The 23,746-nt window shown below is 43.1% G+C and overlaps 1 protein-coding gene across 2 annotated transcripts in view; it reads left to right on the forward strand.

Moving 5' to 3' along the window:
• SETBP1 (SET binding protein 1) overlaps positions 1-23,746 on the forward strand; it is a 387,462-nt gene that overhangs the window by 250,296 nt on the left and 113,420 nt on the right. For both annotated transcript variants that reach the window (XM_031003701.3, XM_055368701.2), the window contains exon 4: positions 19,180-22,639. In XM_031003701.3, the coding sequence (XP_030859561.2) occupies positions 19,180-22,639 (3,460 nt within the window). The remainder of the gene's footprint in view (positions 1-19,179; positions 22,640-23,746) is intronic.

Genomic DNA, 23,746 nt, shown 5'->3' on the forward strand with positions numbered 1-23,746 from the left:
ATATTGGTCTAAAATTCTCTTTTTTTGTTGTGTCTCTGCCAGGCTTTGGTATCAGGATGATGTTGGCCTCATAAAATGAATTAGGGAGGATTCACTCTTTTTCTATTGATTGGACTAGTTTCAGAAGGAATGGTACCAGTTCCTCTTTGTACCTTTGGTAGAATTCAGCTGTGAATCCATCTGGTCCTAGACTTTTTTTGATTGGTAGGCTATTAATTATTGCCTCAATTTCAGAACCTGTTATTGGTCTATTCAGGGATTCAACTTCTTCCTGGTTTAGTCTTGGGAGGGTGTATGTGTCCAGGAATTTATCCATTTCTTCTAGATTTTCTAGTTTATTTGCATAGGGGTATTTATAGTATTCTCTGATGGTAGTTTGTAATTCTGTGGGATTGGTGGTGATATCCCCTTTATCATTTTTTATTGTATCTATTTGATTCTTCTCTCTTTTCTTCTTTATTAGTCTTGCTAGCAGTCTATCAATTTTGTTGATCTTTAAAAAAAACGCTCCTGGATTCATTGATTTTTTGAAGAGTTTTTTGTGTCTCTATCTCCTTCAGTTCTGCTCTGATCTTAGTTATTTCTTGCCTTCTGCTAGCTTTTGAATGTATTTGCTCTTGCTTCTCTAGTTCTTTTAATTGTGATGTTAGGGTGTCAATTTTAGATCTTTCCTGCTTTCTCTTGTGGGCATTTAGTGCTATAAATTTCTCTCTGCACACTGCTTTAAATGTGTCCCAGAGATTATGGTATGTTGTGTCTTTGTTCTCATTGGTTTCAAAGAACATCTTTATTTCTGCCTTGATTTCATTATGTACCCAGTAGTCATTCAGGAGCAGGTTATTCAGTTTCCATGTAGTCGAGCGGTTTTGAGTGAGTTTCTTAATTCTGAGTTCTAGTTTGATTGCACTGTGGTCTGAGAGACAGTTTGTTATAATTTCTGTTCTTTTACATTTGCTGAGGAGTGCTTTACTTCCAACTGCGTGGTCAATTTTGGAATAAGTGTGATGTGGTGCTGAGAAAAATGTATATTCTGTTGATTTGGGGTGGAGACTTCTGTACATGTCTATTAGGTCCACTTGGTGCAGAGCTGAGTTCAATTCCTGGATATCCTTGTTAACTTTTTGTCTCGTTGACAGTGTCTAATGTTGTCTAATGTTGACAGTGGGGTGTTAAAGTCTCCTATTTTTATTCTGTGGGAGTCTAAGTCTCTTTGTAGGTCACTCAGGACTTGCTTTATGAATCTGGGTGCTCCTGTATTGGGTGCATATATATTTAGGATAGTTAGCTCTTCTTGTTGAATTGATCCCTTTACCATTATGTAATGGCCTTCTTTGTCTCTTTTGATCTTTGTTGGTTTAAACTCTGTTTTATTAGAGACTAGGATTGCAACCCCTGCTTTTTTTTGTTTTCCATTTGCTTGGTAGATCTTCCTCGATCCCTTCATTTTGAGCCTATATGTGTCTCTGCATGTGAGATGGGTCTCCTGAATACAGCACACTGATGGGTCTTGACTCTTTATCCAATTTGCCAGTCTGTGTCTTTTAATTGGAGAATTTAGCCCATTTACATTTAAGGTTAATATTGTTGTGTGTGAATCTGATCCTGTCATTATGATGTTAGCTGCTTATTTTGCTCGTTAGTTGAGGCAGTTTCTTCCTAGCATTGATGGTCTTTACAATTTGGCATGTTTTTGCAGTGGCTGGTACCAGTTGTTCCTTTCCATGTTTAGTGCTTCCTTCAGGAGCTCTTGTAAGGCAGGCCTGGTGGTGACAAAATCTCTCAGCATTTGTTTATTGTAAAGGATTTTATTTCTCCTTCACTTATGAGGCTTAGTTTGGATGGATATGAAATTCTGGATTGAAAATTCTTTTCTTCAAGAATGTTGAATATTGGCCCCCACTCTCTTCTTGCTTGTAGAGTTTCTGCTGAGAGATCCGCTGTTAGTCTGATGGGCTTCCCTTTGTGGGTAACCCGACCTTTATCTCTGGCTGCCCTTAACATTATTTCCTTCATTTCAACTTAGGTGAATCTGACAATTATGTGTCTTGGAGTTGCTCTTCTCGAGGAGTATCTTTGTGGCGTTCTCTGTATTTCCTGAATTTGAATGTTGGCCTCCCTCACTAGGTTGGGGAAGTTCTTCTGGATAATATCCTGAAGAGTGTTTTCCAACTTTGTTCCATGCTCCCCGTCACTTTCAGGTACACCAATCAGATGTAGATTTGGTCTTTTCACATAGTCCCATATTTCTTGGAGGCTTTGTTCATTTCTTTTTACTCTTTTTTTTCTCTAAACTTCTCTTCTTGCTTCATTTCATTCATTTGATCTTCCATCACTGATACCCTTTCTTCCACTTGATCAAATCAGCTACTGAAGCTTGTGCATGCATCACGTAGTTCTCGTGCCATGGTTTTCAGCTCCATCAGGTCATTTAAGGACTTCTCTACACTGTTTATTCTAGTTAGCCATTTGTCTAATCTTTTTTCAAGGTTTTTAGCTTCTTTGCGTTGGGTTTGAACATCCTCCTTTAGCTCAGAGAAGTTTGTTATTACCGATCATTCGAAGCCTTCTTCTCTCAGCTCGTCAAAGTCATTCTCTGTCTGGCTTTGTTCCGTCACTCACAAGGAGCTGCATTCCTTTGGAGGAGAAGAGGTGCTCTGATTTTTAGAATTTTCAGCTTTTCAGTTGTGGTTTCTCCCCATCTTTGTGGTTTTATCTACCTTTGGTCTTTGATGATGGTGACGTACAGTTGGGGTTTTGGTGTGGGTGTCCTTTCTGTTTGTTAGTTTTCCTTCTAACAGTCAGGACCCTCAGCTGCAGGTCTGTTGGAGTTTGCTGAGGTCCCCTCCAGACCCTGTTTGCCTGGGTATCACCAGCGGAGGCTGCAGAACAGCAAATATTGCACAACGGCAGATGTTGCTGCCTGATCCTTCCTCTGGAAGCTTCATCTCAGAGGGGCACCCGGCCGTATGAGGTGTCAGTCGGCCCCTACTGGGAGGTGTCTCCCAGTTAGGCTACTCGGGGGTCAGGGACCCACTTGGGGAGGTGGTCTGTCCATTCTCAGATCTCAAACTCCATGCTGGAAGAACCACTACTCTCTTCAAAGCTGTCAGACAGGGACGTTTAAGTCTGCAGAAGTTTCTGCTGCCTTTTGTTCAGCTATGCCCTGCCCTCAGAGGTGGAGTCTACTGAGGCAGGCAGGCGTCCTTTAGCTTGGTGGGCTCCACCCAGTTCGAGCTTCCTGGACGCTTTGTTTACCTACTCAAGCCTCAGCAATGGCAGACGCCCCTCCCCAGCCTTGCTGCAGCCTTGCAGTTTGATCTCAGACTGTTGTGCTAGCAGTGAGTGAGGCTCCATGGGTGTGGTACCCTCAGAGCCATGCACGGGATATAATCTCCTGGTGTGCCATTTGCTAAGGCTATTGGAAAAGTGCAGTATTAGGGTGGGAGTGTCCCAATTTTCCAGGTACTGTCTGTCATGGTTTCCCTTTGCTAGGAAAGGAAATTCCCCAACCCCTTATGCCTCCCAGGTGAGGCGATGCCCTGCCCTGCTTCATGGGCTGCACCCACTGTCTGACAAGCCCCAGTGAGATGAACCCGGTACCTCAGTGGAAATGCAGAAATCACCTGTCTTCTGCATCACTGATGCTGGGAGCTATAGACTGGAGCTGTTCCTATTCGGCCATCTTGGAACCTCCTGTGATAACATTTTTACCAACCTTGTCTTGTTTAATTCTTAACACAACCCCATCAGGTAGGTGCTGTTGTTTTCCCTTTTTTTTTTTTTCTTTTTTTAGACTGAGTCTTGCTCTGTTGCCCAGGGTGGAGTGCAGTGGTGCAATCTCAGCTCACTGCAACCTCCACCTCCTAGGTTCAAGTGATTCTGCTGCCTCAACCTCCCATGTAGCTGAGATTACAGGTGCACATCAGCATGCCCAGCTAATTTTTGTATTTTTAATAGAGACGGGGTTTTGCCATGTTGGCCAGGCTCGTCTTGAACTCCTGACCTCAAGTGATCTGCCCTCCTCAGCCTCCCGAAGTGCTGGGATTACAGGTGTGAGCCACTGCGCCCAGCCTGTTTTCTCCATTTTTGAAGTAGAGAAGATAAGTGACGAGCCTCAGTTCTCATAGGTAGTAAGAGGCAAAGCTGGGATTCGAACTTGTTTTTCTGATTCCAGAGTTTCAATGCACTCCCAAGATTTCCCACTGTGTAGGAAACTCTAGTGTAACCCTGACCAGCCACCAGGCACTGGTCAAAGTGCTTTACATAGATTATTTGATTCACTTGTTGATCTCATCTTAAGGGTAACTATATTATGTTTCCTGTTTTACAGATAGGGAAAGTGGGACACAGAGAGGTAAAGCAACTTGGCCAAGGTCACACAGCTTGTAATATTTGGACTCAGCTCAGATTTGACCCCATTTGTGCTGGCTCAAGAGTCTGTGCTCCTAACTGCTGTACACTCCTGCCCCATTTCCTCTCAGAATAAAGATAGAAGACAGTCCACAAGTGACACATGCCACACTATCTTCAGCAGGAATCCTAGAGAAAGTTCAGGAGCACATATAGGAGATTCCAAAGGCAGTGGCCATGGGTTGACATGGGGACCCACGTGACCACTGCACCTGAGGCATTGTGATGGGAAGCCATCAGGACATGAACTTGTTCTTGCAGCACTACAGGGAGGAGCGGCAATGAATCCAAGGCTCAGACTCCACCCACAAGGCCAGCCTGTCATCCTGGCTCTGCCCACCAGCCTCTGTGACGTCACTTCTTTCAGAGGGGACTTACGCTAAATGAGTGAGGCACCAAATGCTTGCAGTTCGCAGTGTCCATGGGAAGCTTAAAAGCTGGAATTTTAGATGAATTCAGCATTTTCTTGACATTTTAGACTTGATTTATAATCAACGGTTATTTTAGCCCTAATGGCAAAAAACACCAGTTTGGCAGTAAAAAGCATTAATATAAAGGAAAAAAGGAAACATGCGGTAAAGAGGAAAAGGATGCTTCTTTTCCTCTGCTCTTTCTTATCTATTTTTTTCTTTTTCCTCTAATACCCACAGGCTAGGTATAATCTTGGTGCATAATCTTGGAACCCTCTCCTGCTTCTGCCTGCATGACTGTCTCTCACTGGTCTCCCTGCACCCACTCCACCCTGAGACAAAGCTGAACAATTTCATTTCAGCTCTCCCATGTAGAAACCCTTGCATTACAGTGTTGACCAAACTTGAGTGAAGTAAGAGGCTCTCTAGAAGTACCTGTTAAAAACATCAGAGTCCTGGGCCCCAACCCAGAACAATGACTCCACATGTGCAGAAGGGGAGCCTTGTGAGCTGTGTATTTAGAAGAGGCCACTGGTGATTCTTAACCATAAACAAGCATGGGAAATGACTTTTGGCCAGGTTAATGATCCTCTCTCCTCATTCATTTAACTTTCTCCAGGAGGCAGGCTTCTCAAATCCCTTGCCATGCATGCCCTGCCTTTCAAGGGGCTACAGGTTTTTACTGATAGGACATTCACACATGAATGTTCCACCACACTAATTTTGCCCCTTCATTGTAAGATACCAATTCTCAAAGAGGAGACAAGAATGTGTTATGTTTCTTTCTTTTTTGAGAGGAGTAGGATGGAGAACAAAGCCTCAGTGAAGAATAGCTAAAACATTTTTAAAACTGAAATGTTGCTCCGTGTAATTCTTCTCCATCAGGATGAGCCTGCAGTTGTCCCTCAATGCCTTCCTACTGCAGAATGTATCTGAATCAGGACTGCACCCTAATTTTGGCTTCATCCCTCAGAAGCCCAGCCCAGGGCTCCCAGGACCCCACTGGAGACCTTCAGATGCCTGAGCAGGGAGGGCAGAGGCTGCTGCTGGAAAAGACAGAGCCGTGGTGCTGTAGTGGGATCCCAGGGCAGCGGGTCCTCGGCACTTGAACAGTGAAATCTGGAGGCCACCAAGTCCCTTCTGGAAGGATGCAGCAGTGCCACTGCATTCCAATTAGCCCCTCCAAGCCTGCCCCATGGCTGTCTCTGAAGTGGTCACCTTGCAGCTCCACACCAATTTACCTCTCTCTTTCAGTAAGTTTTCTGAAGTCAGCTTCCAGCTCTACTGCTGAGAGGCTGTTTTTTTATTTGTAAGTCACATAATTGAAAATCCAGTTTTTATAATTTTTTCCCCTACCAGTACACATGTCTCGACCACGGGGAAGCCCCTGGAAGCCTGCTAAAAACAGCCACAGGAGGGGGTGCTGGGAAGTCTCTTCTGGGGGCACGTTTGCTCTCAGTTGCAGTGACCTGGTCCTCGGATGCCAGCCAACACAGAAAGGGATGCCTGTCTCCTCTGCTTGCCAGAGCTATCCAAGGACACGCAGATAGACTCCATCTCTAAACAGGAAAGTGATATCTAAGAGGTAGAACAAGGTAATCTGTGCACAAGTGAGCTCTCTATGACTGCATATTGTCAGGTAGCCCCGAGGGAAGCTGTACAGGAAGATCTCAAGCTCTGAACATTAGGCTAGGTTGAAAGCAGAAAGTGGTGAGAGACAGCAGCCAAGAGGGTGACCAGAATGAATGATTGCTAGAAATGCCCAACTGAGTTTAAATGAGGCACTCCCTGGTTAATGTCTCTACCCTAGACCCTATTTCTGCTGGATGTTGTTTTCAGAAAAGCAGTTCACTGAAAAGTATGGGAATAAAATAGCTATATTTATATAATGCCTACTATGGGCCAAGCACCGTGTTAAATACTTGACAGTCTTCAACTTCTAATGCTTTCAACTCCCCCTTTAAGGTAGGCACTACTGCTAGTTTCTAGACAAGGAAGCTCAGGTGTAAGAGGTCAGGTGACGTGTCTAGTGAATGGTATGTAGAGCTGAGATTCCACCCCAGGCACAGAACCTGAGCCTCCCCACCACACTGCAGCCTTTCAGCTACTCCTTAGAGCCCAGGAACAGTGAGTCTAGTCAAGGTCTTAGGAGAAGACCGGCACATCTCAGATGCTAGTCCTTGAGCTCCACCTGGGAGCTTGTTAGAAATGCACGCTTGCAGCCCCATCTCAGACTTCCAAAATCAATCTGCGTTTCGGCAGATTCCCCAGGTGACTCTTGTGCGCTCTGAATGTGAGCAGTGCTGGGTTCCATTTCTCACTCCACGGTTTGGTCTGGCTCTTTCCTCTACACTCCAATCTTCCTTTCTTTCTCCCGTCCCATAGTTGAAGTGTGGAGGGGGAAGAGAACAATGAACAGACTTTAAAATATAAAATGATCTCTCACGTTCTTATCACTTCGACACATTCCTCTCACCTCCAGATATTGTTTCGTCCTCAGCAAAGTCCTGATCTGTGCTGACAGGGAAAGGGACTCCACTAATTGGAAGCAGGGAGTGGGGGAGCAGGGGAAGAAGGTGAGGGGGCAGACACCATGGTCAGGACCACTCTGGAGCAAGCCACGTCCTGGGTCCCTGCGTTCCTCTGTGCCACCACTCCCTGCTGTCTGGCCCCACAACCCTATTGGCTTCCCTCCTCTGGGGAGGATAACAAAGGCTGGCTCCCCCACCAGGAGCGTCCTGAGACGTCCCTGAACGTGACAGTCCCTCCAGCCACTGCCGATGTTATTAATTTTTAAAACAAACTTCCTGATTGAGGTTCTGGCTGCCTCTAAATTGTCTCTACAAGGAGACTGTGTACTAATTAACCCATAGAAACAATCAATGATGTACCTTTTTCAAGTTTCAGGGTGATTAGAATATGAAAATGAAGAGCACAATGGTGCAGATGTTTTAAAATCACAGCAGACAGCAATTAGTGACACGGAAACCAGCTGCTTATCTCTCCAGATAAAGCCTCTTAATAGGGAATTACACTGGAGGAGCCATTACCCAGATGGATCTCACATGATTTACAGAGGAGGCGGGGCAGTGTTAACTTTGATTTGTGAGCCAGGTTCTTGTCAAGCTTCCTTCCTTACCTCAGAGGAAGGTGAATTTGTGGCTGGGGTGGAGACACGGGCTTCACCTTTCTACCTGGTGGCCCAGGTTAGGGACAACACCAGGACGAGGAGAGAACAATGGTGTTTACAGAAGCCACCAGCACCTGTCTTCTTGATTCGGGCTCTATTGTTTTGAGATCAACTCAATCAGCTATCTCTGCACAGAGGGGAGAGTGAGGATCTGGGAAGGGGAAACAGTGAGTGGCTTGCGGGCCGCCCTATGTTTCACTGGAAAGAAAAGGCCCCTGCTTTCTGCTGCTTGGCTTTGGAGTGTGTGCGTGTGTGTGTGTCTGTGTCTGTGTGTCTCTGTGCCTGTGTGTGTGTGTGTGTGATATAGGGAGTTCATAGTCATCATTTTTGAATGGATTTCTCATTTTTTATTATTTTAACATGATTGAGGTTAAATGTACATATACTGAAATGTACAGATCTTAAATATGCAGTTCAAAGAGTATCAACAAATGTACACAGCTGTGTGACTCACACTCCTATCAAGACACAAAGTGCATCCATAACTCACTGGAAACTCCCTCATGCCCATGCTAGCCCTTCCCAGCCCCCGTCCCACCCACTCTACCCTGGAAGCAACCACTGTTCTGACACCTATCATAATAGATTTGTTTTGCCTGATCTACACCTTTATATAAACAGAATGGTACAGTGTGGATCTTGGGGTCTGGCTTCTTTGGCTCAGCATGATTATGTGTATGTGTGTGGCTTATCCATGTGGTGGGGTGTGTCCATGCTTTGTTCCTTTTATAGATGAGTTTGTCTGTTCTCCCTTTGATCAGCACCTGAACCGCTTCAAGGTGCCAACAACTCTAAATAAGCTGCTATGAAGTTTTTATAAAAGTCTAATTGTGGATGTATGTTTTCTTTTCTCTTGGGTAAATGTATGAGTGGAATTGCTGGGTCTCAGGATTAACTTTAAAAGACATGCTGAGAGATCTTCCAAAGTGATTTTTACTGTTTTATGCTCCCTCCAACAACGTATGATAGTGTCAGTTGCTCCAGATCCTTGTCAACGTTTGTTATTTTCAGTCTCTTTCATTTTAGCCATCCCAGTGAATGTGCAGTGATATCTGATTGTGGTTTTAATTGACATTTCTTTGATGGCAGATAATGTTTGAAGACATTGATATGTGTTCACTGGTCATTCCTGCTTGTTACCGGCACAGCATATTTTGACAAGCGTATTTTGCAGTTGTTGGGTGAGGGTAAGTTGGTTGATAGTACAGATGAAACCTCTGGTGGGTTTTTTCTGATTTTTTAGGAAATTTGTTCGGCAATTACTGAGAGAGGAGTGTTAAAATACGTTTAATTGTGGAATCATCTCTTAGTTATTGTTTTATATATTTGAAGTTCTGTGGTGAGGGACAAACAAATTTAGGATGATTGTCTCTTCTTGGTAAATTGACTCTATATCATTTTGAAATGTCCATAATTATCTCTGGGAATGCTTTTTACTTGGAAGCCTATTTTTCCTTACATTAATAAAATCATTACAGCATTCTTATGTTTAGTGTTTGTGTGGTATGTCTTGTTCCCTCCTTTTACTTTTAAGCTGTCTTTGTATTTAAAGTGTATCTCCTATAAGCAGCATATAGTTCAGTTTTTCTTTTTTATTCACTCTGATAAGCTGCCTTTTATTTTCTTGCAGTGTATTATTTTTGGTATCTCTAGAGTTAATATAATTACTGATACTGTTGAGTTTAAGTTTACTATGTTGCTTGTATTTTCTGTTTTTCCAATTTTCATTCTTTTTTTCTGCTCTCTTTTAGAGTCATCAAGTATTTTTTTAGTAATCCATATGTTTCCTTGTATTGACATTTTAGATACGCAACTTTTTTTAATACTGATTGCTGTAGAGATTACAATGCATACCCTTAAAATATTACAGTCTACTTTGAACTAATATTACATCCCTTCACATATAAGAAGATTACAAATGTATACTTCTACATGTACGCTCTTATTCTTTGTTTTATTGTTGTTGTGGAGTTTATTTCTACAAATGTCATAAATCCTAAAATCTTATTTCTGCTTTAAGAAGTCACTTGTCTTTTAACAGTCTTAACAAGAATAGAATATTTTGTATACACCAATATATTTACTATTTTCAGCACTTTTCATTCATTCATGTAGATCTCAGTTTCCATCTGGTATCATTTCCTTTTGGCCTAAAGAACTTTCTTTTACATATCTTGTAATTCAGGTCTGCGAGAAATGAATTCCCTCGGTTTTTATTTATCTGAATATCTTTATTTTGTCATCATTTTTAAAGAATATTTTCACTGGATATATAAATTTGACTGTTTTGTTTTCATTTCAGTACTTTAAAGATGTTGGCTCATTGTCTTCTCATTTATATTCTAATTAATGAGAAGTCAGACTTTTTTTTTTTTTTTTTTTTTTGAGATGGAGTCGTACTTTGTTGCCAGGCTGGAGTGCAGTGGCGCGATCTCACCTCACTGCAACCTCCACTTCCTGGTTTCAAGCAATTCTTGTGCCTCACCTTCCAAAGTAGCTGGGATTACAGGTGTGCACCACAACATCCTGCTAATTTTTTTTTGTATTTTTAGTAGACACGGGGTTTTACCATGTTGGGCCAGGCTGGTCTTGAACTCCTGACCACCTCAAGTGATCCATCCCTTGGCTTCCCAAAGTGCTGGGATTACAGGTGTGACCAGACATTATTTTTGCACCCCTATAAATAATCTCTTTCTTCTCTGATGGCTTTTGAATTTTTTCTCTTTATTTTTGGTTTTGATCAATTTGTCTGCAGTGTGCTTAGATGTGGTTTTCGTGGGTGTTTTTATTCTGCTTGGGATTCGTTGAGCTTCTTAGCTATGAGAATATGTATACACTAATCTTTTGGTATTCTCATTATCAGTCTGTTAGACCTCTTGATATTACACCATAGATCAGTGAAGTACTGTTTTTCCATTATTATAATTAATTATTGTTATTATTTTCCCTTCTGTATTTCAGTTTGGATAGTTTCTACTGCTTTCTCTTCATGTTTACTCAACTTCTCTTTTGCAATGTCCTAGAATCTGTTAAGCAACTCCAGTGAGTTTTTTTTTTGTTTGAGATATTGTATTTTTCAGATTTAGAATTTTCATTTTATTATTTTAGTGTAGTCGTTGCTATCCTGAGACTTCCCATATGTTCATCAATTATGTGTATCTTTTCTTTTAAATACTTGCACATTTTCATAGTAGCTGTTTGGAGAGCCTTGGATTGGGTTTTACTCTCCTGATTGTGGGTCCCATTTGCCTGCTTCTTTGCCTGTCTAGTAAGCTTTTTATTGTGTTCTGGATATTGTGGATGCTATATAAACTGATTTTGTTGTTTTTCTTTAAAGAGTTTTGACTTTTGTTCTGATAAGCAGTTAATTTATTGGCAGATCAGCTTTATGCTATCGAGAGTTCTTTTCAGAATTTGTTAGTGAGGGACTCGAGTAGCTTTTATTCTAGAGCTGGAATAATTCTGCTCTTAAGGAGTACCATTTCTGAGATCTCAGCTGAATGCCTGGGATATTCATTGAAGCCTCTCCACTCTGTCTGGTGAGAAATCCAACCTTGCCCAATACTATATGACCTAAGGACTCTATGTTTAGCTGATAGCCCCCAGTAGCTAATCTCTGCTAGGCTTTGTGAAATCTTACCTTCAGGTGAAGACTAAAATTTTTCCAGATACTTAAGATAATCCCTATGAAGGTTTCTAGAGTTCCTTTCTACATAGCTCCCCTTTCTCAGGTATCCTAACCTGCAAATTCCATTTCCCTCAGGAGCCCCAAACTCTGATCTTGGTTTTGTCTTCCCAGTGAAGTCACAGCTCTCTGGGCTTTTCTTCCCTATGCCCAGATTTAGAAAGTACTCCCAGGCAGAAAACTAGGGCTACTCTGGAACCTCGTGAGTTTCCCTTCTCTAGAATCTCAGCCTGTATTGTCTATTGTCTAGTGCCTGAAAACAATTATTTCATATATTTTGTTTAGTTAGTTTTATATTTATCTCCATGGAAAGGTTATGTCTACTACCTATTACTCTATCATGGCTGAAATCAAGTCAGTGATTATTTTGAGTTATGCAGAATTATTTACTACTCAAAGAGGTATATGGTAGGGCCCTCTGTCGTGTATGAGCTGTTACCACCTTCAGTAAAAGAAGTGCTCTAGTATCATCCACAGCCCCTAAATAGCGAATAAGAATGAATTTTATGGGAATAACATCCATGTGAATTCCCAGGGTGACAGGATATGAGGATGGGTTCAGTTTACATATTTAATTGGAAACTTCATATTCGTTTAGAGGCTGGATAGCTTCTCTGTGTCCATTGGAATCAAAGAATCATGAGATCATGGTACTAAAAAGATATGTAGTGACATTCTTCTCACAACTACCAGTAGCAAATGCAGGAATGAACTGGGCTAAGGAGAGATAAGCTTTGGGACAATTTCAGTGAAAGTTGGAATGTGCATTCCTCCTGTTCATGAGCATAAATGGTAATTTTTCAGTTTTGTTTTAAATTAAATGACAGAACCGTTTCACTCTCTCTATCTCTGTCTCTCAAATGAAATCCCGTGTTAGGCTGGTCTGTTCCGTTGGGGGTTTAGGGGTTAAAAGGAAGGTCTGAAACATTTTTCTTGCCCCATTCACTGGCTACAGTTCAGAAATGTCTTTGCAAAATCCTAGGACTTTGTGAAACACATTTGAAAGCCACTGAGCTGGAACATCTCTTGATAATATCAGAGACTTTCTAGTCCTTAACCCAGACCCTGTCTTTGATATAATCCAGTGGTTCTCAACTCTGTCTGCTCATTGGGATCACCTGAGAGCTTTGAAAAAGTACTACTGTTCAGGTTCCACGTCCAGAATGTTGATTTAATCACGCTGGGTCAGATCTCAGGTATGTTGATCTTTACAAAACTTCCTAGCTGATGCTAACATACAGCCAGAGTTGGGAACCTTTAATCTAGTCACACAGCTTGTGGTTGCATTCTTTGTCTCCCACACTCAGCTCCTGCTGAGGTCTGAGCACTTGCTTCTAGCTTCAGTGATGGCCTGCCAGGATTCCCCAGGGGTTTGGAATCCCACAGTGGGAGGTCATGAACACCAGCATTCCTGGTCCTTTCTTTTTTCTTTTTTTGCTTTTTTTTTGAGACAGAGTCTCTCTCTGTTGCCCAGGCTGCAGTACAGTGGTACGATCTCAGCTCATGGCAACCTCCACTTCCTGGGTTCAAGTGATTCTCCTGCCTCAGCCTCCCGAGTAGCTGGGATTACAGGTACACGCCATGATACCCATCTAATTTTTGTATTTTTAGTAGAGACAGGATTTTGTCTTGTTGTCTGGGCTGGTCTTGAATTTCTGACCTCAAGTGATCCACTCGTCTCAGCCTCCCAAAGTGCTGGGATTACACGCATGAGCCACCGCACCTGGCCTGTCTGGTCCTTTCTTATCCACTCAAATCATTGATTCTTCTGTCCACCTCACCTTCACTTGGAATACCTACACAGGGAATTATGTTAGAGTTTCATACTGTGTAAATTACGGAGAGTTCAGAGAGCAAAACAGGAATGCTCGGTGTTGCTAACTTGCATATCCTAACAGGCCTATGGTGGTTGGTTCTGCATGTTTATCAACAAAAATTGCTGTGAATGTTATAGCAACCACAGAAGGGCCCTACTCCAGAGAAGAAATGTGGTGTTAAAACATTAGATTAGTGGTTTTAAAACTTGGTTGTCCATCAGAGTTCTCCTGAGGAGCATGTTAAAATGCATATGCCTCATTCTCTCCCTGAGAGATTGTGAGTTTATAGGTCTACAGTGGGCCCCGGTATCTGTATTTATAACTAGCACCTTCGGCGATTCTGATACGGTAATCTAGGACCACATCTTGAGAAGTGCCAAGTTCCAAATTAAGAGATGAGGCCTCCCTCATTGCTCCATACCCAGGCATATTTTCCTGCTCATGTAACCCCAAATATCTTACAAACAGTAAATTTAAATTATTGGTGTCAGCAGAAAGTAGTACAGACATAGCTAACCCAAAAGAGTAGTTTATCTTCGACAAAGTCAGGCTTCTTTTTTTTTAATGAGTTATGTGATTTTTCTTAGATTCAAATCACCATCTTCTCATCTCCTTGCAATAAACTTTGCTTTAGGTAAGCCTGAGATAAGGCTAGGTCACTCATTTGCTTCCCATTTTTTGGATTTTTAAGATTTTACTCAGTGATCTAATTTTGTTTTGAAAAATAAACTAAAAAGTGCTTTTTAAAAAGAAACCTGACTTATACACACTTTATTTTTTTATTTTTTTTTTATATTTTAAGTTCTAGGGTACAGGTGCACAACATGCAGGTTTGTTACATATGTATACATGTGCCATGTTGGTGTGCTGCACCCATTAACTCGTCATTTACATTAGGTATATCTCCTAATGCTATCCCTCCGCTCCCCCCCTACCACCAAAAGAAACTACCATCAGAGTGAACAGGCAACCTACAGAATGGGAGAAAATTTTTGCAATCTACTCAACTGACAAAGGGCTAATATCCAGAATCTACAAAGAAGTCAAACAAATTTACAAGAAAAAAACAACCCCATCAAAAAGTGGTCACACACTTTAAATGTATATTATTTAGTTAACTTATAGGGGAGAAAATAGCTATCTACTTTACAAAAGAATTCTTTACATTACAGAAGAACTTGCTTCCATGAAGAAATACTGTAAGCACAAATCTGCCTAGTGTTTTCAGAGTTTCACTGAAGCATTCGACCTAGGCTCAATGTGCATGGAAAACATTTTTCTTATAAAAGTGAGCCACACTTTTGAAACTGCCATGAATTTCACAAACAATCAACTCTTGGGAATGGGGAGAGAGGTGGGAGGCAGCCAGGCAGCCATGAAGCGTGCTAAGCTAAGTTTGGTATCGAAAGTTTTCCACCAGAATTGTGTGCCCAATATGGAATGTCATTGACTGTTCCCTCACATGTTAGCTGTTTTAGGAGATAGTTCTGCTGAGGGCTGAGAGTGGTATAAAGGCTTAAAAAGACTCAGACCTTATCAAAAAGACAAAAACAAACCCCAAAACTCTCAATCTAAAGAGAAAAAGGAGATGTGGTGCATAGGTTAATAAAGACCTGAGTCAAAGAGCCCAATAAGATATCATCTCCCCAGACCACTAGGATGGGAGGCAGAGGCTGTGATGTGTGCTTCCCCTGTCTTGCGGCTTGCCTTATCCATCTCTGTCTGGATGGAGTAAGTGCTCAGTTCTCAGCAAAGGACATATTGGAAATGACAGCCTCACTATTGTGAATATAATATGTCATGGCTGACAGATGAAGCGCAATGCAATGGGATATAGCTATCAGCCAAGGCTGGAGGAGGCCTTGTTCTCTGGACCTCTTAGAAAGCACTCCTTCTGGGTCCTCCCTGCCCCTTCTCTGCAGCCCAGCTGAGTGAAGATCTTAAAGCACCATTCCCCCCATTACTCCTGATCCTTTGTTGTGCTTCCCTTTTGTCCACCCTGCACTTTGATTGCTGAGCACTCCCAGCAGGGCAGACTGCAGCTGAAATGGTAGGAACAATGGGATCAGGCAGTGGTCCAGGGAAGCACTAGGGACCGGGCATGCTTAACTGTATTACTCTCAGCTGGTCTGCCCTGGGTGTAAGTGAGCAGGCCCCACCTTTCAACTGCTAGGGTGAAATCCACCCTTCTGACAGTCTCATGGCCTTCTCCAAAGGCAGAGTTAATTGAAAAGTGAAACAATTAGGAGATGGGGAGAACTAACAGTAAAAATTGCATTGAAGGGGAGTTACCTTATAAGCTCCTTTCATCTCTAAGTATTTGGGAAGGATTTCTTGTTTAGCACGTAAGGCATTTCAGTGTTCCAGTTTCATTAGGAGCCATCATCAAATGACAGATTAGTGGTGTATTGTCTTTTGTGTGCAGCTGTATATTTTGCCATGGTAATAGGCACCTCATCCATTTATTTATTTAACAAGCACTTATCGAGAGCTTTCTGGGTGCTTGGCTTTGTAGTAGGCCTTAGGGATAAGATGATAAGTCGCTGACCTCAAAGTACTTATAGTCTAGGAAAAGGAGACAGAAAAGTACACAAATAAATGCCACCTAGCAGTATAAAGACTGTGATAGATGTCTTTATGGGAGTCAGTGGCAAATACAGGAGGTATACAGAGAATAAGAAACTAGGCTGAAGGCAGTGACCGTGTTTGCAGACAACATGTTGCAATATATAGATCATTGATCTCACTATTGACAAAATGAAATACCTGTCGTAAAATGTATGCTTCTTCGTTCATTCAGTGGATGTTTATTGAGTGCCTACTGTGTGCCAGGTGCTCTGCCTAGTACTTCTGTGATGGTGTATACAAGCAAGAAGGGGAGACAGGCATTTAATTCAGTTAGCACACAAATCAAATGTAAAACTAAAACTATGGTATGTGCAACAAAGATAAGTTACATGGTTTCATGAAAACTTATAATGGGGGTATTTCTATAAGGTAGGGGTGTCTCCCTGGGATTGAGCTGAAGCCAGAACATGAAAAAAACATTAATTAGCGACTCTGTTAGGTACCAAGAGTAAGATAATGGAACAGCAGAGAAAAAAACGGTAGGAGTTAGGGCCCAAGGTCCTGGCCTAGCGTCACCATGGAGCCTCTCTGTGGACTTTGGTGCCCAGAACTAGAAAAGTGATGGTGGTAGAAGTGGGAAAAAAAGAAGGCCACTGCAAGTCCTGTTTTACCCGGGTCCAAAACAATCACACCGCTTGTCCCACTTTTTTTTTTTTTTTTTTGAGATGGAGTTTTGCTCTTATTGCCCAGGTGCCCAGGCTTGAGTGTAAAGGCACGATCTCGGCTCACCACAACCTCTACTTCCTGGGTTCAAGTGATTCTCCTGCCTCAGCCTCCCAAGTAGCTGGGATTACAGGCATGCGCCACCACGCCTGGCTAATTTTGTATTTTTAGTAGGGATGAGGTTTCTGCATGTTGGTCAGGCCGGTCTCGAACGCCCGACCTCAGGTGATCCGCCCGCCTCGGCCTCCCAAGTACTGGAACTACAGGCGTGAGCCAGTACACCCAGCCATCCCACTGTTATTTTTAATAATCACCCCCACTAACCTTCAAGGTGCCCCAGTATGAGTAATCATACACTGATACCCTAAGGAGCAGAGAACTTAGCCTCCAAGAGCTCCCCTAGACCTGTGATCCTGTTAGTAAACACAGAGTGCCAGCTAATTTCCAAAGCATAAATAGAAACTAGCAATGCGCTGATTCATAAAAGATAAGTAAGTGGCACTTAATATTTTATGCCACGAATAAGATTTCTATGTTTTTGCTGAAAACGGAATAGCAGCCTATGTCCGCAGCAGTAATGCCAGTAAACACCCTCAAGTGGTCGGATTAATTCTCTATATGTTGATGATGGTGGTGTTTCTACTATAAGTTGCAAGATGAATTAAAAAATTAAATTGTTTTCTTAATTTTCTCCTGGGTATTTACAGGCTTCACTTGAGGAAACTATCTCATGATGCTTACAAAATATTGTAAGTATGAACAGGATTTCACAAAATCAGGGAGGCAGGAAATAACCCTAGGGATTCCAGAAACTAGTGTGAAGGAAATCCTGGTTTCATGACTGCATTGAATTGTCCCTGTAATGCTTTATGCCATCTGTGTTTTGACTCTTAACAGGGGCTGTAAGACATGTTTTCCTATAAAGCTTAAGTTCTATAGCTTCAATGAAAAATAGAGATAAAATGAGATATACAAAGATAGATGATAGATAGATAGATAGATAGATAGATAGATAGATAGATAGATGATAGATAGATATTACCAGCTAAAATTTTCTAAATTCATGAAGCCAGTCATCATATACTTCCTGGAGTGGTTCTTTAATTTACTAATATTTTCTCTTTTTAACAGTTCTTAGGCTAATGCATCCTGTAAGTTTACTACTTTATGTATAAATTGGGCTTATAATAAACCTTAAGGAATACTACTTTGAACTAGTATCATGACTTAAAATTCATCTGGAAGAGTGAAAGCATATTTTTATTAAAAATAGCTTTAATATCTCCAAACAATGTGTTCACTATCCATTCTCATTGTGGTTTTGTAGACACTGATTATGTTGTGCCTCCAGCAACATGTTCGGCTTTTTATTTTAGCTGGAGAGAGTCAGTCCTGAGAAAGATTCTGGAGACATTCCTTTAGAATCAATGTAGGGGAAACACAGTTGACAAAGTTTGGAGGAGTGATCTTGAATGACAACTATTTTTTTTTCCTGACACATTTGTCTAGTAGACTCAAGGTTGCTTTTGAGACTATCCAAGAGTTTCCTCAAGAAAGCAATAAGTGCGTAATACGAAGTTTAAGGATTTCTTTGCATGCTAACCCCCAAGCAGAGCAACATTCCTAGAGTCCACAAGGATTTGAAGGCTTAGGACAATTCTTGTGTGTTTCTTTTCTTCCATTTCTTCTCCATGCCCTCGATTGGCCCACTTTTTCCCATGCAGGCTTCATACTTCTCTCCTTAATTCCTCAACCTGGGCTGTTTTTACTGGTTACAGTGGTTCCTGATGAGCTACTTGTACAGAGATGTTGAGTTCTAAGACAAAGTACAAGCTGAAATGAACTGGAACAGGAGGAAGCGAGGAAAGACATACATTCGAAGAGAAGCAGGGACAGAAATAAGAGACTGTTTGAGTTAGGTGAAAGAACACTGGGAGTCGGGAATTTCAGATTCTCTCCTGGGATTTGCCATCTTTGGCAGGACTCTCCATTGTTCAGGTCTCAGCTTCTTCACTTGTAAAATAGCATGTAAAAATGTAAAAAGGCACTGGGCTAAGTGACCTTTGTGTCCCCTCCCTCCTGTCTCTAAAGATTGCATTAAATCAAGGTAGGTCAAGATTCCTGTTATTTAGGGATAAAAGACAACAATTAAAATGTGCTTACTGATGTTCAAAACCAGTGCAATACATCTTTACTACTGCAATTGAGAAAACCTCTGTAAGACATTCTAAAATTAAAGGTGGCTCTTCATTTCGGTATTCATTTCCAACTTTCAGATCATTGAGACTTTTGATGTCAAATATTAAGTAGCTTCAACATGCTCATCTTTGTTTCTCTCTCTCTGTCTCTCTCCCTCTCCACTCCGCCCACCCTTAGGCTTACGAGAGGCCCCAGAAACATTCAACTCTCCATTATGACACGGGCCTCCCACAGGACTTCACCGGTGACACCTTAAAACCAAAGCACCAGCAAAAAAGCAGCAGCCAGAACCACATGGACTGGTCCACCAACTCTGACAGCGGACCCGTCACTCAGAATTGCTTCATCAGTCCAGAGTCTGGCAGAGAAACTGCAAGCACCAGCAAGATCCCAGCTCTTGAGCCCGTGGCTTCCTTTGCAAAGGCCCAGGGTAAGAAAGGCAGTGCAGGGAACACGTGGAGTCAGTTGTCTAACAATAACAAAGATCTGCTCTTGGGAGGTGTGGCTCCATCCCCAAGCAGCCACAGCTCACCAGCCCCACCCAGCAGCTCTGCTGAGTGCAACGGGCTTCAGCCCTTGGTGGATCAAGATGGAGGAGGTACAAAGGAGCCCCCAGAACCACCTACTGTGGGCAGCAAGAAAAAGTCCAGTAAAAAAGATGTGATAAGTCAGACCATACCAAACCCAGACCTGGATTGGGTCAAGAATGCCCAGAAAGCATTTGACAATACAGAAGGGAAAAGGGAAGGTTATTCCACAGATAGTGCCCAAGAGGCATCACCAGCCAGGCAGAACGTGAGTTCTGCCAGTAATCCTGAAAATGACTCAAGTCATGTCCGGATTACTATCCCCATCAAGGCACCCTCTCTGGATCCAACCAACCATAAGAGGAAAAAGAGACAGTCCATTAAAGCGGTGGTGGAAAAGATCATGCCAGAGAAAGCCCTGGCTTCTGGAATCACCATGAGCAGTGAAGTAGTTAACAGGATACTTTCCAACTCTGAGGTGAATAAGAAGGATCCCCGTGTCCCCAAGTTGGGTAAAATGATAGAGAATGAGTCCCCCTCAGTTGGCCTTGAAACTGGTGGAAATGCTGAGAAAGTTATCCCAGGAGGTGTGTCTAAGCTGCGGAAGCCACCCATGGTCATGACACCTCCAACGTGCACAGATCACTCTCCATCCAGAAAGCTGCCAGAAATCCAGCATCCAAAATTTGCTGCAAAACGAAGGTGGACTTGCAGCAAACCAAAACCTAGCACCATGCTTCGAGAGGCAGTTATGGCCACCTCTGATAAACTGATGCTGGAGCCCCCGTCTGCATATCCCATCACCCCATCTAGCCCTCTCTACACCAACACAGACAGTCTTACTGTGATCACTCCAGTCAAAAAGAAGCGGGGACGACCAAAGAAGCAGCCTTTGCTCACAGTCGAGACGATTCATGAGGGAACTTCCACCAGCCCTGTCAGTCCCATCAGCCGAGAGTTTCCTGGCACTAAGAAAAGAAAGCGACGACGCAATTTAGCGAAGTTGGCCCAGCTAGTGCCGGGAGAGGACAAACCCATGAACGAGATGAAATTTCACAAGAAAGTTGGAAAGCTCGGCGTGTTGGATAAGAAGACCATCAAAACTATCAATAAGATGAAGACACTCAAGAGGAAAAACATCTTGAATCAGATCTTGTCCTGTTCCAGCAGCGTTGCTCTGAAGGCAAAAGCTCCCCCAGAGACCAGCCCTGGGGCAGCAGCCATTGAAAGCAAACTGGGCAAGCAGATTAATGTCAGCAAGAGGGGAACCATCTACATTGGCAAGAAGCGGGGCAGGAAGCCAAGAGCAGAGCTGCCACCCCCATCCGAAGAACCCAAAACAGCCATCAAGCACCCCAGGCCTGTTTCTAGCCAGCCGGATGTTCCAGCCGTGCCTTCCAACTTTCAGTCACTTGTGGCGTCTTCACCAGCAGCTATGCACCCACTTTCAACACAGTTAGGTGGGTCCAATGGCAACCTGAGCCCTGCCAGCACTGAAACCAATTTTTCAGAGTTGAAAACTATGCCAAATCTCCAGCCCATCAGTGCTCTTCCAACCAAAACCCAAAAGGGAATACACAGTGGAACCTGGAAGCTGTCTCCACCCAGACTGATGGCCAACTCCCCTTCACACCTGTGCGAGATTGGCTCCCTAAAGGAAATCACGCTGTCCCCTGTGAGCGAGTCCCACAGTGAGGAGACGATCCCCAGCGACAGCGGCATTGGGACAGACAACAACAGCACTTCTGACCAAGCGGAGAAGAGCTCAGAATCCCGAAGGAGGTACTCTTTTGATTTCTGCTCCCTGGACAACCCGGAGGCCATTCCGTCCGACACCAGCACAAAGAACCGGCATGGCCACCGGCAAAAGCATCTCATTGTGGACAACTTTCTGGCCCACGAAAGCCTCAAGAAGCCAAAGCACAAGAGGAAACGGAAAAGCCTGCAAAACCGCGATGACCTCCAGTTTCTGGCAGACCTGGAGGAGCTAATCACCAAGTTCCAAGTGTTCAGAATCTCCCACCGGAGTTACACCTTCTACCACGATAATCCATATCCCAGCATTTTTCGGATTAATTTTGATCACTATTACCCGGTGCCATATATCCAATATGACCCGTTGCTCTATCTTCGTAGGACTTCAGACTTGAAGTCAAAGAAGAAGCGTGGTAGGCCTGCAAAAACCAATGACACCATGACAAAGGTGCCTTTTTTACAAGGGTTCAGCTACCCTATTCCCAGTGGAAGTTACTATGCACCCTATGGAATGCCTTACACATCAATGCCTATGATGAACCTTGGTTATTACGGTCAGTACCCAGCTCCTTTGTACCTATCGCACACGCTTGGAGCAGCTTCCCCATTCATGAGGCCAACAGTGCCACCACCTCAGTTCCACACAAACTCCCACGTAAAGATGTCCGGTGCAGCTAAGCATAAAGCCAAGCATGGAGTACACCTGCAGGGACCTGTTAGCATGGGCCTTGGTGACATGCAGCCTTCTCTGAACCCTCCCAAGGTAGGCAGTGCCAGTCTGTCCAGTGGTCGGCTCCATAAGAGGAAACACAAACACAAGCATAAGCACAAGGAAGACCGGATCCTAGGGACCCATGACAACCTGAGTGGTCTCTTTGCAGGCAAAGCCACAGGCTTCTCCAGCCACATCCTGAGCGAGCGGCTGAGTAGCGCAGACAAAGAGCTCCCGCTGGTGAGTGAGAAGAACAAGCATAAGGAGAAACAGAAGCACCAGCACAGCGAAGTCGGCCACAAAGCTTCTAAGAACAACTTTGAGGTGGACACCCTGTCTACACTGTCACTTTCCGACGCCCAGCATTGGACACAGGCCAAGGAAAAAGGAGACTTGAGCAGTGAGCCTGTGGACTCATGCACGAAAAGATACTCTGGCAGTGGCGGGGATGGTGGCAGCACGAGATCGGAGAACCTGGACGTGTTCAGTGAAATGAACCCTTCGAATGACAAGTGGGACAGTGACGTGAGTGGGAGTAAAAGGAGGAGCTATGAAGGCTTTGGAACGTACAGGGAAAAGGACATCCAAGCCTTCAAGATGAACCGCAAGGAGAGAAGTTCTTATGACTCCTCCATGTCTCCAGGTAAGGCTGTTTTTCTTCAGACTTGGATTGTCAAGTTATTTCATTGCTGGGCTTTGCACCTCAGACACATCTGTGGCACATTGTGTTCACTAGTTTGCAAAGAGGTGGGAATCAAATTAAAATGGGTCTCCTTGCACATTTGAGTTTGCTGCACATTTTATACATTGTTTACTTGGTATTTACTATCTTCCTTCTCTCCTGGAGCCATTGTTTGAGAAACTGTGAAGCCATAACCCTAATAGCTGCCTAGGCTGCAGTCGTGCCCACTATGATTATGCTTTTTATTAAAGATGCTGTTCTTAGGTCCTCATCTGATCTAATGGTACAGTTTGCTGTTTGGATACAGCCTCTAAAACTCATTAGGAATACTAATAAGATCCAAGAATGCCAAGCCTGGGAGGAAATGACTAGCTAATTTATCTGGCATGCCAGCTCCACAAGTCACACATCTAATGTGAGAAGTCTACTGCAGAGCCATTAGAAGCTGATGACCAGTGAATCCTGAAGTCTAACTGATCAGGTAGCCACAGCCTTGAGCCATATTGTTTCCATTTTTTTCCATGGGCATTTGATAAGCTGTCCTGGGCAGGTCCCTAAAATGAAGACTTGACTACATTCAGATACTTGTCATTTTCGTGCACTAAGTGGAAGGAGGCAGGCTGGAAGGTGACATGTGCCTCCTGCTTCCAGCAGACCTTATAACTGTGTCTCTTTGCATGCCCACTAGAAAGGGATTTTGCTCACTAATTTAAACTGAAATGCTGGTTGCTACTAGAAGTATCCTACTCCTTGTCAGTTGCTGGCAGAATTCCCTTGCTAACCTCCCCAACCACACAAAATCCTTCCCTGCTGTTAGGGCCTCACATTTCTGCAAAAGTATCCCTTTGACCCTGGCCTTACATCATATATGATAAGACTCCTATAAAGACCAGAGCAGTTCGTTATTAGGAAAATAGTAGAAACTTCTTACCTAGGAGTTGCAGAAGCTAAAAAAAAAAAAAAAAAAAAAAAAAGTTCTTGTGTTCCCTCTGTTCCCAAATAGTATAAAACCCTCCAACCAAAGCCTGGCTTTAAAAACCAATCATCCTTGTTTAAGGTTGGGTGTAG

Source organism: Gorilla gorilla, chromosome 17, assembly GCF_029281585.2.
Source record: "Gorilla gorilla gorilla isolate KB3781 chromosome 17, NHGRI_mGorGor1-v2.1_pri, whole genome shotgun sequence".
NCBI lineage: Eukaryota > Metazoa > Chordata > Mammalia > Primates > Hominidae > Gorilla > Gorilla gorilla.